The 18,499-nt window shown below is 38.4% G+C and overlaps 1 protein-coding gene across 2 annotated transcripts in view; it reads right to left on the bottom strand.

Annotated features, from left to right (window-relative positions):
* The window catches only part of LOC131040174 (protein transport protein SEC23 E), a 126,217-nt gene that overhangs the window by 54,663 nt on the left and 53,055 nt on the right, over positions 1–18,499 (bottom strand). For both annotated transcript variants that reach the window (XM_057973027.2, XM_057973026.2), the window contains exon 4: positions 4,523–4,665. In XM_057973027.2, coding sequence (XP_057829010.2) covers positions 4,523–4,665 — 143 coding nt within the window. The remainder of the gene's footprint in view (positions 1–4,522; positions 4,666–18,499) is intronic.

The raw sequence follows: 18,499 nt of genomic DNA on the forward strand, positions 1-18,499 counted from the left end.
TATATCTTGGTTTACTATGTCGTTTTACTAGGTCTTGTTGTGACGTCTTCACACATCGCCCCATTGCAAATGGGGACCCCCACTTTTTCGCTTTTTAGGGTAGATGTTTCACTTAGATTGCCTTGGTTTAGTAATAATTTCCTAGTGTTTGCCTTTGCGAATGAGAGGGTGTAGGATCAAACGTGTTTAAAATGTCAAATTTTGAAGTGTGATCCTAAATTTTGTCCGAGTTTGAAGTTGCAACAAGTTTTAAATTTGAGCATAAATATGTCTTAAGTGTGGTAAGTCGGTGATATTTTTGTGCCTAAGCGTCAAGAGGTTCTTTAGGGGTTATTTTATTTCTCCTGGGACCTAGGAGGTTATTCAAGTCAAATTTGCACTTTTATTCGATGGAATCCTTGTTTTCTCACTCAAATTTTGATAAATCTGGCAAAGTCCTGATGCGTAACGATGAAATTTGAAGTGTCCAGATGTTTTTGAGTGGAAAAATCATTAAATTCTTGATGAAAATCTATGTATTAGTGGTCTAAAGGTTAAAAATCCTGATGGGAGGTGCTTTTTCCCCCACATTTCCGATGACCCATGATTTTCCCCCACTCAAAATTCTGATGGAAGGTGAATTTCCCCCAGATTTCTAATGGACCTTGTTTTTCCCCCATTCAAGTTCCTGACGGAGGGCGATTTTCCACCACGAGGCTAGAATTTTGACTCCGTGTTGGAAATTATACTAATGACCCACGTTTTTCCCTTGGGATGACTTCTGAAGTTTTATGCTGATGAAATTGCCTATCCAAATGCAGATCGATTTTCCCCTAGGGCATTTTGTGATGAGTTTTGATGATTTTTTATTTGGATTTTTATCCAGACATGGAACGATTTTCCCCAAGTGGCCAATTTTTGATGAAAGTGAATTAAGTTTAACGCAAGTGGGGTCAAATTTAATTGTTTTTGTTTTGACAAATGATTATTTAATTATCAAAAGCAATCATTTAATGATTTGCAATGATTATTAATGATTAAAATTATTTCTCCTAAGGCAAACCAATTTTCCCAGGCAAGTATAAAAGGCAAAGTTTTATCCCACATTGCTTGTGTGGTGAAACAACAAGGTGAAAACATAAATAAGTATGCTTGACCAGCAATATAATATTATTATAAGTGTTGATTGTGACAATTAAGTAGCGGATTGAAGGCAAATTAGTGGTTTCCCACTACGTGATTTTGACTAAGTGTCCATTGGACACCATTCTTGAGCTAGAGTTGCAGATTGGAGGATAATTTCACCTAGGTGCTGCCATTGGGGGAGGCTGCAGCAAGATTTTGTTGCTGATTGAGCCATATTTGTCAATTTTGGAGAAGTGGCGCCACCATTGGAGAGACCACGATTTTGATAGATGGTGCAAATTTCAGACTTCGAGGCGATTTTAGATGATATCACTGAACACCATTGATGCTAAGGGGCTGTCATCTTATTCAGATCAGAGCTGGGCGCCATTACTGGAAGTAACTTTCACCTCATGGTTGGCTAGAAACTCCATTTTGAGACTTCATTTTCAACTTACCAGCCATTCCACACTTAGGCAATTTGATTGAAGGATCATTTTGGAGAATTTTCTAAGGTTCACCATTGCTGCTTTCCATTTCCAGCTCCTCCACACTTGGGCGATTTCACTTGTGCACTCATTTGGGTGACTTTTGGAGACATTTGGTGAAGCTTCCAGTGTTGGTGTAAGTCTGAAACTCCATTTTCAGACTTGTCTTCAGACTTAAATTTTTATTACCAGCCCTCTACTTGCGCCCAAATTTGGTCATTCTGACCTTGGAGAGGTAAAATACATCAAAGCAAACATTTCATATGGCTGCAACTACTTCAAAATGCTGATTCATGTTAGTTGTAGGTTGTCTTCAGACTTTTGGGCAACCATTGTTGACCTTGGAAAGGTGTATTCAGACTTCGAAATTTGAAAATCAGACTTATCTACACTTCTTTCCAAGTTTTTCTAGGCTTGTGGACCCCATTTTTGACATTTTTCTAAGTATACCAGGTTGTCTTCAAACTGAAACTTCATTTCCAGCCACATACTTATGCCCAAGCATGGCCATTTTTGAGCTTAGAAAGGTGAAACAACTTAAGTGCAAGCATGTGACAAGGCTGTGATCACTTCCAGCCATTGATATTCATCATTTTCAGTGTGTTTTCAGACTTTTGGAGGACATTTTCAGACTTTTGGATGACATTTTCAGACATTTGGAGGGCGTATTCAAACTATTATTACAACTTTGATATAAAAAACCAGTCACTTTTTGAGTGTTTTCAGACCTCCAAGTGATATTTCCAGACCTGGGAATACAATTTTGAGCTTCAAATACACCATTTTCTGAGTTTACAGGGGTGTCTTCAGACTGACTTATTGCAATCAGACTTATCCTAAGTCTTAAAGTCAAGTTTTCTTGAGGAGAATTTTCTAGATTTCAATCTAGACCTTCACATTTTCTAGAATTGGTGTTGCAATTTTCTAATCGGAACCTAAGTGAAGTTGATTAATTACCTATCACAAGTTGGGACAAATGTTGGGAACAAAGTCCCTATGAGTTTCAAATTTCCACTCCATCGAATGGTGTTCGAATCAAACAAAAATTTCATGGACAATGAATCTCGATGAGGATTGGATTTCCACTAGAGGACAGAATTACAAAGGAAGGGATAAATCAATTCAAAATTGTCCAGATAGGCATCAATTTTCCACCAAGTGAAAGAAGGGACAAGGATAATGTGGATGCTTTGAGGACTGATATGTTCGTATGAGGATGGATTTCCCACCAAGGTATGAAATAAAGTTTATCACATGGGTGTTTGATTCAATGCTCGTTTGTTTTGCAGGATTGCTACGAGGAAGGGAAGCACGATGATCAAGGCTTAAGGTGAAGGAGGATGCATATTGCAAGGGAACTCAAATAATGCGGATAAGGAAGATCAACACTTCAAAGATTGGATGAGGATTTCGGGACAGAGATTCCGGAGGGCGAAGATGCGGACTAGATCAATCATTAAGAAGACTTCACCTTGATGATGAACAAATGAAGGAAAGCAAGTTCAAGACATGAGCACAAAGGATTTCACATCAAGAAATCAGGAACAAAATCAAGAAATTTCAAAGTCACAGAACGTTAAGGAGGAAATATTCCAAAGAAACAATTCATGGAGAATTCCCTAACATATGGATGGAATTCAAAGTATTACAAGGAATTCCAAATATCATGAAGAATGTTCAAGGCAAATTGATTGAGTCTGCAAGACAAGCTGAGGTGGTATTCCAATCACCATTTGTTCAATCAAAGGGTACCAAGTCAACATTCATTCAAGAAGGGAACAAGTGACATGTGGCACTACATCAAATATTATTTATCTTACCTACCCTCATCTCTCATTGGTCAATGTAATGGCGGTTGTAACAAACCCTAATTAGGGTTTCTATCTTTTGATCTTGGCCATTGATCTTGAATCAATCTAAGTTGTTCAATTCTTTTGAGGCTCTATATAAACCCCATTGCCTCTTATTTGTAAGAGAGAGATTTTTGAGAATTGTCAGTTATATGCTATAGATTTGAATACAAGTCATTGTTCGAATTGATGGTGATTTTGTTCAAGTGTTGTATGCATTTCTTACTTTCTTTTCTTAAAGGAGTTGCCTAATACTAGATACTCCTATTGGTCATTATTTCTGACCAATATATTCTAGTCCAGTAGACCTATTTTGTCATTTGTGAACATTAATATATGTTCAATTGTAATTTGAGCTTCTTCTTATTATACTTCCCATCTTTTTGAACTGATAAGACGCAAAGCTACTCTTGGAAGTGTTCAGAAAAATTCTTGTAGAACTGATTTGCATAACTTCATGTAACTTGGTAACACAAAATTGTACTAAGCTCCAAATACCTAAAAAGTTAAGAAACCTTCTTGACATTGATGTGGGTCCACAATCTATGACGCTGACTCTTCTTTTCTTCTATAGTAAGGGGAATATTTAATATTGCAGAAGATCACATTTTGTGGAAGCCATATGTTTGTTTTATATTTTGAAACTCAGCTATTGTATCAAAAAAAGAAGTACAGGAATGAGTATATATATTTCTTTCTATTTCTGACTTTCACTTGTCATAAAAAATTTCTAATGAAACACAACACTACCACTACTGCTTACTCACATAATAGCAAATGGTAGCTTTAACATATTTGTTAGACTGCTGCTGGTCATTTTTGGGATCAATACTACAAGATATTGCTTCCTTTCACTCGTAATGCCCCAACAGAAGCCGGTTACTTATAGAATGGCATGAGGAACTACAAGACAGCTTTCTGACTTCATCTTTATTTCAATACGCTCTGAACACATGCTACAAGCATTGAAAGATATGAAGCATATCTAACTACCACAAAGTAAATAAATTAAAACTTAAAGCACACTCCCTAATTCAAATTCTGATATTAGTCATCTACAGCACCAGTATAAGATCATACTTATATGACAAACCAAGATCATGATCTTTGGATTCAAAGACACGCCTGAATGAATCCTTGAAAACAGAATGTCCAAAGCTTTCTGCCAGCACAACAAGTCCACCTGTCCTTTCAACAGCAACTTTGATTTCAGCCACTCCTACCTGAGCACAAGATCAACCTTTTGAGAGTGATGCCAAGGCCCTTGTAATCATTATATCACTATTGAACTAACTAACAATAGGCAATAGATCAGAAAGAAGATAAACATCAGCAGATACGATAGGCTTTATTTGTTTGCAAGAAAGAATCATTCACTGCTGACTCTCTTCATTATATAAAATAAAATAAATGGACATCGACTTTTATGGCAAAAAACAAACATTTCACCGACTATTCCTCGTAATCTCATCCATAACACATTACCATGGCAGACTGCCATTGTCTATGATTAAGTTGTTGAAAATAACAAGCATTGCATAGAATCAATATAATACTGTGAATAAAACTAATCAACACCAGAAAATATCAAGCTGCAATATAAGTGAGCAACCCTATCCTATGTGTCCCATGTAATCTGGTTATATCTTAATTGATCTTTTACCTGTCTATCATCTATCAGTTTTTTTCATTCTTTTCTAGTTAATATGTTCATGTTGTACATGTCAGCACACTCAGTTATGTGTATACCTTGCAAATCATACCAGAACTTCTTGTTTTTGTATTTCTGTAGGCTTTTTTATATTGGTTGGTGACCATTTCTTCAATGTTGTCTAATGGCCTGTCCTCCAAGAATCATCCTTAATTCTAAGGTTTCCAAGATTTGTCAAAAATGTATATACAGTCATCAAGTTGTTACTAATTTAATTCAGAAAAATAAGGTCTTACTGCTGTTTATGTATCAACCTAGCAAATGAGAGTTAGAAAATCACTCCCACAAAACCCAAGGGCCGTAAAATTCGGAACTGCTATTATATTATGGAAAAGCAAAGCTAATATATACATATTAGCAGCTACAAAAAGCATTTCAAACCCTAGAGAAGAGTATAGCTCTAGAAGAAAAATTATACCAATTGTAGTGATATTCATTTTCACTCATTCACAAGATTTCCAGGTTTCAGTGCTAATATTTAGATACAATATTACATACAACAGCTAAGAAGCGGGTTTATTTAAAGACAACATAATAGAAGGTGCAAATTTCACGACTAAAACCTGAGGCACCCTTTTGCAGTCTCAGAATTTTCACCTATAGCCAATAAGGATTTAAGAGCAATATCCTTGACAGCCAGTGGCAAGGATGCCAAGACATCTGAACCTGCCAGATGTGTGAAGAAGAGTATAACATAAAAAAATTCACATAGCTCTTTAGGAAGTTGATAGACAAATGCTAGAAGTTTAGAAATCTGTAAGTGGCACAATTAAGTCGTATAGCAGCAAAAACCTAGTAAATATCAAGCCAAAGCATGATGCCAAGAGCAAGTCGTTATGAATGAAACAAGGTGGTGAAGTTGTGGAAAGCATCAAAACTGAACTGTTAGTAGAATGCAAAGCCACAGAATAAAATTGAAAACAAGGAAGTGAAACTGTCTTGAGATATCCAGCCCAATTTAGCAAGGGTGTGAACCAGTCACATGTATGCAGAAATAAGGAACACCCGAGGACCACATGATGGATGAGGATGCATCCAAACCAAGGTAAATCCTCCCTTTGTAGCACAAGAAACCCTACATCTACTGGAGTCATGATTGGACGAGACTGTACTAGATGATCCAGATTCCAAACATTCAATGAAAAAATTGACATTGTGTTACTAATTCCCACCATTCAACAAGTTTGATGTTCATGACTTCATGATAAACCTTGGAGCAAAGGACCATATACAGACCAAGGATGCATGGAAGGAGATGAAACACCCAAAAGTCAAATCCTTCTAGGAATGTGCAGATTTACATCATGGAGATGAACTTTGTCAAATTTAAGCTAATCAATATGCTTGTGTCCTTTCCCCTCCCCTCCATTTGGCTATATTGTCCTCTTTTCTTCTCTCAAGCTATACAGATAATGGCACTTGCTTAATGACATCATCCTTAAGTCCCTTCCATAAGAATCTCTCCTGAATTTGCTTGTATGCCCTGAAATACCCCCAGAATGTCAGCCAAAAAAGTATCACGGAAAGCCCTTAAAATCTTACCTTTCATTTTAGACTTGAGCACCAAAAAGACTCTATCCTTGTATAGGATGAGTTCTTTCTACACACCTATCATACTTCAATTTCCCTTACTATATGTTAATGGCAAAGGCATTCTTACAATATTCCACCAAAATTTGAACCTTCCAATCTGTTGTGATTTCCATCATATAACATAGTGTGGGTTTTGTTAACAATGCATCAACCACTATGTTTTTTCCCCTTTGGCATATTCAATGTCAATCAAAAGATTGAAGTTTACTTAATCGTATTTGCTACCTTACATTGAGATTTTTTTTTGACTTAGAAAGTACTTCAAACTAATGTGGTCAATCTTCACTACAAACTCTACACCTACAATGTATTCTTTGAACTTGGCCAAAGCATGCAAGATGACCAACATTTCCTTGTCATAGATTGAGAACCTTCTTTTGACTCCTTTGAGCTTGCAATTCTTAGAAGAAATGGGATGCGTATTCTAACACAAGTCAACTCCAATCCCTTCCCCAAATGCATCAGACTTACACAAAAGGAAAAGAGAAATCAAGAATGGCCAACACAAGACAGGGAACTCTTCACTTCTTTGAATATGTCAAACATTTATTATGCTAAATTAGACAATGTGAATGCCCCTTTCTTTGTCAAATCATTCAAGAGAGATACCAATCAAGAAAAAATTTCCTCACAAATCTTTGATAGTAGTTGCAAAGGCCAACGAACCTTCTCATTTGTGTCGATGCTTTTGGGTAAGGCCAATCCAAGATGGCCTGAATCTTCTCTTACTCATAATTTGTAATGTCACCTCATTAGGCTGCAGTTGTCGAACGACATTAGCCTATTGTGGTTCCCCGTAGGCTAATGATTGTGGGGGACCTTGAAGTAATTAATTAATTAATTAAATGTTAAAAACTTTAAAGTTACATTTCAATGCATTTAATTAATTATTTTGAACTTTTGGCACCCAAATTCAAAATTAAACAAAATATTTTAATATTTAATTAATATTGCTTTATTGCAAGGGAAATATGTTGGGAGGGGGGTATAAGGAGTTTGATGTTTATTTTCTTCCCTAGTGGCATTAAGTGGACAAAATAATAATAATAATAAATTTCCTTATGAATGGCGTGGGAAGTGGGAGGCCATATCGTTTTTAATGTGTTGGTTGAGTTTGGTGAGAAAGGAAACAAAGAAAAGAGAGCTTTTCACGATGGATTATTCATTCCCGTGGATGCAAGAAAAGTTTCTTTTCACAGGTTTCTGGTTTTCTGGCAGAGCATTGGAGATTGGAAATCTCCAGGTGTTGCTTGTCTTCGCGGGTGAGAGACCTCACTAGGACAAGGAAATCATTACCTCTTTTCTGAAGCACTTTGTGGCCCTACTACTGCAGCTGTATGGAGGTTGAATGGGCTGGGACCAAAGGGATGGAGCCAAAAATTTGAATGGGAAGTCATCTGCGGATCTGAAGGGTCTGAAGACTCTGAACCATTAGGCGTTTGGGATGCATAGAGAAGCAAAGGGATTGCAGACCAGAAAATAGGGGTTAAATAGGATATTACGGCAACTGGGAATCAAAATTCCCTATCGATACTGCTAGAGGAGCGCTCTCTTCTCATCACGTGGAGGATTTGAGGGATGCCTGTGGCTGGGTACATGGTGTTTGGCTTTTTTCAGAAATTCTTTAAGCATTAATGAATATTGGCACGGGTTTGAGAGAGACAGAGGTTGTTTTCAATGGTAGGACAGAATCTCTAAGCACAACAACCCTGTGCAGGGTCACGTTTTTTCTACAGCAGAAGTTAATATAGAGGGAGTTAAGTTTTCTAATGAGAATCACAGTGAAGGGCAGCAGAGGAATCAATTCTCATAGTAGTTGTCGATGCCACGATGTGAAGGGAATTTTGAGCTGCATCAGCACCAGACAGTATACAAATTACAGTGATTAAGGAGGATTTTACTTCTGTTCAACCTGTTAGCCGCAGCACTGTTTCAGACCAGCTAACAACCTGTGATTGTTCAAGTGGGTAACTTGTACTCCTTCAATATTTTGTATTCAATAAATTATGGAGATTGCAATCTTCAGTAATCTAGTTCGTTTTGGCTTCTAAGCAATGCATTGGGATCATGAATGAATGTAACTATTTCAAACAATCTGCAAATAATCATTTCAAGTCTGCCAAGGAAAAAAAAAACACTTCTTGTTTGAAAAAAAGTTCACAGAACATCAGAAACAAACTTGGGATCTTGAACCCAAACCCTACAAGCAAGTAAACTATTGACGGAATTATCTACTTAAGGTGCAAAAAAAAATTTGGAAACCTGGGGTTTGACATTACATACTTAAACTCTTTGGCAAAAAATGCTTATGCTTCCAGAATGCCCAAAACTTTGTCTAAATGTCTCAAGTGCTCTTCACAAGTTTTGTTGTTGATGTGTATGTCATCGAAGAAGACCAAAACAAATGTGCTCAACTACTTATTGAACACTTGGTTCATACATGACTGGAAAGTAGCAAGAGCATTGGTCAAACTAAATGGCATGAACAGAGTTCTTAATATCCATAACAACACATGAAGGCTGTCTTATGAACATCCTCTTCTCGAACTCTTATCTAGTGGTACCTCAATCTAAGGCCTATATTATAGGAATAGACTACACCATGTAGCTCATCGATCAGCTCATTGATCTTGGGAATCAAATACCTGTTCTTGATAGTCTTTTTATTGAATCTTTATAGTTGATGCACATTCTCACAATCACATCTTTTTTCTTTATGAAAACTACTAAAGAAGCAAATTGGCTTGAACTTAGTCTAATGTGACCCATATCAAGAAGCTCCTTTATGGCCTTCTCTATCTCTTATGGCTTTTAGGATGACAATAAGGAATGGTAATCACTGGTTTGGCTCCTCCAAACTTAATGACATGTTCAAACCCTCTATCAAGTAGCCTCCCAAGAGATACATCACTGAAAACTTTCCGATGCTTGTCTAGAATAGACTAAACATCCACATGGTATGACTTCTTGCCTTCTAAAGAAATGGTAGCCATAATCAAGCATTGAGCTACCCAAGCAACTTGCCCATGATAGAAAGTCCTCTCCATATGTTTGGCTGAAACAATTTTTTTGGACCCCATTTGACATTCTGTAAAGTACTACCTGTTGTGCTGTAAACAAACATGCCCCATTGCAAATGGGGACCCCCACCTTTTTTTTTCCTTCTTAGGTTAGTCCTTTTCCTTTAGTTTTGTTTTAGCTTGGCAATAGTTTTGATTTCTTGTCAATCTAGGAGAATGTAGTTGGTCAATCCATGAAATGAGTAAAGAGTGCAAGGTCCGTCCTTGGAAATGGGTAGGTCGAGTCAAGAATTCAAGTTTCGAGTCCAGAATTCATGAACAAACATCAAGAATGAGAATTGAGGTCAATGCTAAATGTTGTCAAAGTTGTCAAATTGCAAAAAATGTTGCAAAAATGTTGTCAAGAAAAATTCTCAAGAAAAGTGTGAAAATTTGGAAAATGTTGCTAAGTGTGCAAAATGGTAAAAAGTTCCAAGGGATGTGATGCCTAGACAAGGAAAATTCCTTGTCAAGGTCGAATTTTCTAACCTTGACAAGAGGGGAAAATAAGGAAAATTTTGTAAGAATCCTAGGACAAAATTACAAATTTTGAGTACAGTCCTTGTTTGGAGTAGGGAATTCCTAAATTCAAAATAAATTCCTTGTTGAATGTGAGATTCACAAAATAGTCCGTGTTGAAACATGGAATTAAAAATTAAAATGATGAGATCCTTGTTCAAGTTTGGAATTCCAAACTTAAAAGCAAAATCCATGTCTCAAGCATGGATTCACATCCAAGTCTTGACTTTTTATTAGCCAATCCATGGAATTCTTTAGAAAATGCATCATAAAGTTCACTTGTCCGTGCACAAGTTTATAGCGCTCACAAATCCTTGTCTACCCCTCGTTAGTGCTTGGAATTCCTTAAAAATCCTTGTTTAGTGCTCACAAGTCCAAAACTAATCCGTGACCACATGTTGATTGCATCCTCTAATCTGGAACTATAGGTCCCATGAGTCCTATAATCCGGAGCTCCTCTTCTCTAGTGCCCACTTGTCCTTCTCCACCTTGAATATGCACTTGCAAGTCCTTCATCATCCTCAAAATGTAAGATGACAACTAGGAATCTTGCCTAATCTGATGGTTTGGTTTGACTTTCAATCTTTGACCAGCGAAGTATTTTTTGGTTTTTGAGGTTTTCCAATTTTTTTGAGGTCTGCCGATGAGGAATGAAAATAGAATCCAATACATGAAAGAATAATTAACTGAAATGAAAAACTCAAAATTCTGATTTTATTACCAGCAATTTACAAATTCAAAGAAATAACTATTTATGACATCCAAAGCCAAAATTGGCCTACCAGGTGTCCCACGCTGGCCTGGATGAGCTTATTTTATTGCTGGAAGTGATGCACTCAACAATACTAGAGCCTTTAAGTGCTATCAATTGCTCCAAAGTTATTTATTTGCTTCACTAATAATTATCTAAAACAAATTAATGATAAATGGAAGATCTGATGCAAATTCTCCAAGGTTGCCAGGCAAGACCCCCAAATTCTGACAATTTTCCTCAATGAGATGCTCGTGGAGTCTTCATGTACCTCAATATCTCTAAAAAACTTGATGATCTGCTAATGTTTAATGCTGACAATGAATTCTGAAACAAAACCCAACACTAAAACCCTCCAATTAATTTATTCTGATTTTCCAGGCAAGGATGAGGGGTATGGCCTGAGGGGATCAATCAAAAGCACAATAAGTGCCCATGAACCCCAAACATTAGATGAGGCTATACAAAAAGCTATGAAATTTGAAGAAAGCTCACCCAAGGACAAGACCAAGCCCTTTGGCAACTCCTCCAAACCTCCACCCAAGGACAGTAAACACAATCAAGAAGGGATTGTAAGGTCTTGCACCTATTGCAAGGGAAAGAGAGAAAAGGGACATATGTGTTCAGCCTTGGAGGACCTTAAAAAGAAGGGACTTTGTTTCACATGCCTAAAACCCTATGAAGGAAGGAGCCATAAATGTCAAGGCCGGGCTCACAGAATAGAAGCCTCACCATATGAGGATGAGGAAGAGCCACCTAGCAAAAGGATGAGACTAGGGGAGGAATCAGGCCATAGTTGCCACTATCACCCATGCTGCTAAACACAACCTGTTTAGAATCAAAAGTTCACTTAAAGGGAAGAAAGTGGTCACACTTGTGGACAGCGGAGCCTCCCATAACTTCATCGATGAAAGGGTTGTCAAGCAGCATAAATTACCCACACAGACTTTTAAGGGGTTTGAAGCAGCAATAGCCACAGGGGCAAGGGTCCAATGCACTAAGTTGGTACCTAAGTTGGAGTTCATAATAGGTAGCCATCCGGTAAGGGAAGATCTCTACGTGGTACCATTGGACACAGATATCATATTGGGGACTCCATGGATTTATTCACTGGGATGTTTCATGTTTGATCTCCCAAACAAATAATCAGATTTCAGCATGAAGGGAAGGAAGTTACTCTCAAGGGCTTACCTGATGGTAGCCCTAAAGTGGTTTCTTGTAAGAAATTGGAGCAAATTTTTAGGAAAGGATGAGGAGAATGGGTGGCCCAATGCATGATACTAGATAAGAGCAATACTCATGAGAAATCCACGCATATGGACATCAAACCCATCATGGAGAAATATAAAGGGGTGTTTGGGGAAATTCCCCAAGGTTTGCCTCCCAAACGGGGGTTTGAACACACTATAGAATTGGAAGAGGGGGCAAAACCAGTCATCACTACCCCTTATCGCCACCCTCACAAATATAAGGAAGAAATTGAGAAAACCATTAAGGAACTACTTGCTATGGGACACATCCAACCTAGTTCCAGCCCTTTCACATCATCGGTGGTACTTGTTAAAAAGAAAGATGGCACTCTAAGAATGTGTATTGACTACAGAGCACTGAATATGAAAACCATCAAAAATAGGTACCCAACCCCAAGAATAGATGAGTTGATTGATGAACTACACGGAGCCAGATATTTCTCCAAGATCGACCTTCGATCAGGATATCATCAAATCAGGATGAGGGAAGAGCACATCCACAAAACAGCTTTTCGGTGTCACTATGGACATTTTGAATTCTTGGTTCTACCTTTCAATCTAACCAATGCACAAGCAACATTTTAGTCATGTATGAATCATACTTTCCGCAAACAACTAAGGCAATTTCTACTAGTTTTTTTTTTACGACATTTTGATCTACAGCAAAACTTGGGAGGAGCACCTCAAACACATTGAGGATCCTAGAGCAAGAGTCACTTTATGCTAAGGCGTCCAAATGTGAGTTTGGAATGGAGGAAATCCTATATGTAGGGCATAAGATTAATGCGGAGGGGGTTAGCGTGGATGAGGAGAAGATAGAAACTATCAAAGAATGGCCTAGACCTAAGTCCCTCACACAATTAAGGGGGTTCTTGGGGTTATGCAGTTACTACAGACGGTTTGTATGGGGTTTCTCCAAAGTGGCAGCCCCTCTCACCGATCTAACTAAGAAAGGGGCTTTCGCTTGGAGCAAAGCAGCTCAAAGAGCTTTTGAAAGTCTGAAGGAAGCTATGAGCTCATGCTCCGTCCTAGCTATCCCTGATTTTTCCCTTCCTTTTGAACTACAATGTGATGCCTCCGGAGAAGGGATTGGAGCTGTCCTCATGCAAAACAAACACCCCATAGCCTTCGAAAGCCGTAAGCTGACAGAAACAGAAAAGCATTACCCCGTCTATGATAAAGAGATGTTAGCCATCATGCATGCCCTAGCCAAATTCCGCCAATACCTGGTTTGCACCAAATTCCATGTAAAGACAGATCATTACAGCCTAAGATTCTTTTTAAACCAAAGGGATCTAAATGATAGGCAACAAAAATGGGTCAGCAGGATACAAGCTTATGACTTTGATATTGAATACGTTAAAGGAACAACCAATGTGGTAGCAGATGCCTTATCAAGGAAGCCACAAATAAATACCATAACTTCTATAAATGCTGATTGGAAATATGATCTTTTGGCAAAATACGCCAAAGACCCTTTTGCTAGCGAGTTCTTGAGGGACCCATCAAGTCATGCAAAATACAAAGTTGTGGAGGAGCTTATCCTATATAAGGACAGGTTGTACTTGGTGCCCAACTCCAAACTCCAGGAAGTAATAGTTAAAGAGTACCATGATAATCCATTGGCAGGACACCCAGGGTTCTATAAGACATATAAACAAATTAGAGAACGGTATTCTTGGAAAGGACTTAAGAAGGAAGTCCAAAAATACGTACAAGAATGTACACAGTGCCAAAAGAACAAAGCAGAACTCAACCACCCAGCCGGGTTGCTATAGCCATTGCCCATTCCTGAACATAAGTGGGAAACCATTTCGATGGATTTTATCACCGGCCTACCCAAGGCCGAAGGAAAAGATTGTATATATGTGGTCATGGACCGTCTCACCAAATATGCACACTTCTTTGCTATAACAAACAAATTCCAAGCATCTCAAGTAGCAGAAGTATTTTTTAAGGGAGTCTTCAGACTTCATGGGCTTCCCCAAAATATCATAAGTGACCAAGACAGCCGGTTTATGGGGCAATTTTGGCAAGAAATCTTCAGGATGGCAGAGACTAGTCTCACTCAGAGTACTAGCTATCATCCCCAAACCGATGGACAAACTGAAATCGTCAACAAATGGATTGAAGGATATCTAAGAAATTATGTCACTGGGCAGCAAAAAGCTTGGATCAAATGGTTACATTTAGGAGAATACTGTTATAACACTACACATCATATGTCGATCCAAATGAGCCCATTCAAAGCACTTTATGGTTTATGAACCCACCTCTTTCGGATCACTAATTACTCCAGAAAGTCAAGTACCACGAGCCAAGGATTTTATTCAGGAAAGCATGGACATCCTAAGGGCTCTAAAAGATCACATACATCAAGCCCAAAATCAGCAAAAGATATACGCTGATCGTAATCGTATTGAAAGATCATTTGAGATAGGAGACTTAGTCTTCCTACGGTTGCAGCCTTACAAGCAGTCTTCACTGAAATCTAGTGGGGCAGAGAAGCTGAAGCCACGGTTCTACGGACCCTACCCAATATCAAGGAAGGTAGGAGAGGTAGCATAAGAACTTGAGCTTCCTCCAGGCAGCCGCATCCGCAATGTATTCCATGTGTCTAGATTAAAAAGAGCATTAGGGCAGCAGATATCCCCATGCAAGGAGTAACCTCCGTTAGATGACGAGGGAAAATTAACACTGGAGCCAGAAGCCCTATTAGACGTAAGAGAAAGGAGAATAAAGAGTAGAAACATTGTAGAATACTTGATCTTATGGAAAGGGTTGCCGGAGGAGGATGCAACCTGGGAGGGTGATGAGATCTTCAACCACCCAAATCTCCACATTGCTTGAGGACAAGCAATGTAAGGGGGGAGGACTGTCATATTCCCGTGTAGACAGCAAGCAATGATTAGAAACATTAAACAATACATGTACATAAATATATATATTTTCAATACATAAACTATTTTTACCGCTTAAAATGCGTTTTATCTTAACTAGTGGGAGTAATGAAAGGACGCGTCCATTCCCAAGCCACCTCCGGAATAGACACCATGTTTCATGGGGAATCGTGTGGTTTCAAAGAGGTATAAAACTGCACCCCAAGGAAACACGGGAGAGGAGGTGACAAGGAGAGAAGGGCAAGGAGAAGCATCCAACAGGTAACTTCGTTACTCAGTAATAATATTTATTTCAGTTTTCATAATTTATGATGCCTAGACAACCATGAAGACTGCCCTGGGAATGCATCAGTCAGCAAACGATGTGAAAGGGCTAGTCGCTGGTTCTTCCCAGCGATGAAGAACCAGCGCCTAGTAAGCATTCCTTCTCATCACCAGCAGGCTGCTACGTCCCCAGGCCAATCCGCTTAAATGTCGAAATGATGAAGTATGTCTTTGTGCAAGTTGTATTAAATCTGCTTTCATTCCTCATATAACAGTAATTAATATAATTTAACTACTGACCCAGATTAATTGCTAAATCGGTTCCCTGCCTAAAAATGTCTTACCAAATGAACTAAGCACATATGTAATGTACAAAAGGGTAAAATGAACTTAATCTTCACGCTAGATAGGTAACCTGCAATATCAGGTTTAGTATGCTGCATTAAAATACACTTTAGTGACAGATAGAAGAATAAAAATAATTCATTCATTCTCAGACACAACTAATAAGTAAAGAAAAGGAATACTAATTAATGATAGTCATGTTTCTACAATTAGGCACAAATATAATGAATTAATCCCTACAAATTTATATATAATGGATAAATGTTAACCAAGTAATATAGTCATGAATCTATGTTTTTTGTATGCATTTGTTATCTTCCCGATATCCTTTGTTTGTTAGTACATTCAAGATAATGAGTGCAAGCCAGGGGTATGATGGGCCCATCCTCAGGTGGCCCTATTAGCCCTAAGAGACGGGATGGGTCTGGAAGGGTAGCCAAGCCAACCTGGAAAATCCTCAAAATCTAGAATGGGTCGTGTATGTATTTTGTGCTGCAATAATTATGCCACTGATCTAATATTACTGCTGACATATAAAATAAAATATCTAAATGTTGCAGGAAACCGTAATTTCCTTTTGTGTCCCTAATTATCAGGAAGGCGAGGCAGGTACAGCAAAGGTTCATTACATATGTATATTCATAATGAGAATAATACTTGAGGATCGTGATGCATAATTTGTATGTTTTATCATTGTTTGCAATTATGATAGAAGGGGGACAATAGGGGGAATGGTGAGAGATTCCTCACTAGGCACAACGCCTCATAAAGATGTTCAAGGACCATTGGTTAAGGACCGTGGGGCCACCTCATGATGATGGTTAAGGACCATCAGTTAAGGACCACATGAGGCCAAGGAGGATAAGGTCCTAACCTTGGGCCTAGGGTTGAGGGTCAAAGGCACCCTATTGTAGCTTCCCTACTATCTCCACATGGATCAATTGTTGAAGTGAATCAATCATAAGAGATGAGAGGTTGATAAGGAGGGGAACAGTGTAAAGCCCTCACTAGGTATGCCACCTCATGATGATGGTTAGGGACCACATGAGGCCAAGGAGAATAAGGTCCTAACCTTGGGCCTAGGGTTGAGGGTCAAAGGCACCCTATTGTAGCTTCCCTACTATCTCCACATGGATCAATTGTTGAAGTGAATCAATCATAAGAGATGAGAGGTTGATATGATGGAGGGGAACGGTGTAAAGCCCTCACTAGGTATGCCACCTCATGATGATGATTGAGGACCATCGGTTAAGGTCCGCATGAGGCCACAGAGGATAAGGTCTTGTTCTTGGGCCTAGGGTAGAGGATGCTTGGGGCACCTCATCATGTCTTTCAACTCAACCCTAGTTATGGTTGAATTTCCATGTAATTGTTGATATTGGTTGTGTAGGTCAATATATACATATCCTAACCCTAGAATTGGATGTATTTCATGTGTTATATGTGCATGGTTGTCTAATTTCATTGCAGGTTTAAAAAACTAGGTTTATCTTATTTTTAAATGAAAATTATTTTCCTAATTATGTTTGCCCTTGTTTCATCTTGAATTTGTGAATTTAGGGTAAAGTAGAAGGTGATCCCAAAAAGGGGACATTACACAGCTATACATGTGGAGGGCACTAAATTCAATGTAACAACTCCTATTTTCTCATTGGTCCTTTTCCCTCAAAGGACGTGTTGTGACCTATTTCACACATCACCCCATCGCAAATGGGGACCCCCTGTTTTTTATTTTTAGGGTTTTGTCATAGCTCTACAGTTTCATAAATCCATTTTCTTTGAGAGCTTTGAATTAGAGTTTTGAAGTCATCTCGAGCCAAATGGAGAAATCATGCTCAGAATCATGTTTGAACGTTGTCAAAGCGCTTAGAAGGTCTGAAGGATGAGGATTGCAATTGCTTTGGGCATTTCTGAAAACTTTCTATTTTTAGGATTTTTTTGCTTTTTTGCTTTTTTCTAAATTTAAAAAAGTTTCATTTTTGGCACTTTGGGCACAATCCGGGAAGCAGTTTTTTTGGCTTGCTTTTTTTTCTGCCTTTTTTAAAGTAGAACGTGGGTTTTGTTCTCAAGTCATTTGGTCAGTGCCCATATCTTTACATTCAAAAAAATTTGCCTCTTCAGTAAAAAAACAGGGTTATGTTTTTTTCTACTTTTTGTGGAATTAGGGTTTTGATCCTCAACCCATATCATTACTGCCCACGTTAGAATTTAAGGATTTTGCCTAGTGTAAAAAGCAGTTGGAAACCCTTATTAGGGCTTTGTTTCAGAAGATCATTCCTCAAGACATATGATCAGTACCCGTGTCCTCAAAATTGAAAAATTATGTCTTTAAGTGCACAAACCAAGGTGGAAACCCTAATTAGGGTTTTGTTCCAGATGAATCCAGTATTGATATGGCAGATCATATATAAACGTAGCAGCTCAAATGAATGTGTTTGGAAGGAAAATTGGCACCAAAGACAAATTCGCCCAAGGAAAGGAATGGCAGACAATGGTTGTCTACATGTTTGGAAGATTGCACATTAACTAGCATGTCCAAGCTCTCCTCAAGTCCGCCCATGGCAGGGGACCTCTCAAGTCCGCCTAAGTGTGTTGGAAGGATGGCTAAGACTCTTCAAAGTCCGCCCATGCACAAACAAGGTTGGCAACCAAACATCAAACTCCT

Source organism: Cryptomeria japonica, chromosome 11, assembly GCF_030272615.1.
Source record: "Cryptomeria japonica chromosome 11, Sugi_1.0, whole genome shotgun sequence".
Taxonomy (NCBI): Eukaryota; Viridiplantae; Streptophyta; class Pinopsida; order Cupressales; family Cupressaceae; genus Cryptomeria; species Cryptomeria japonica.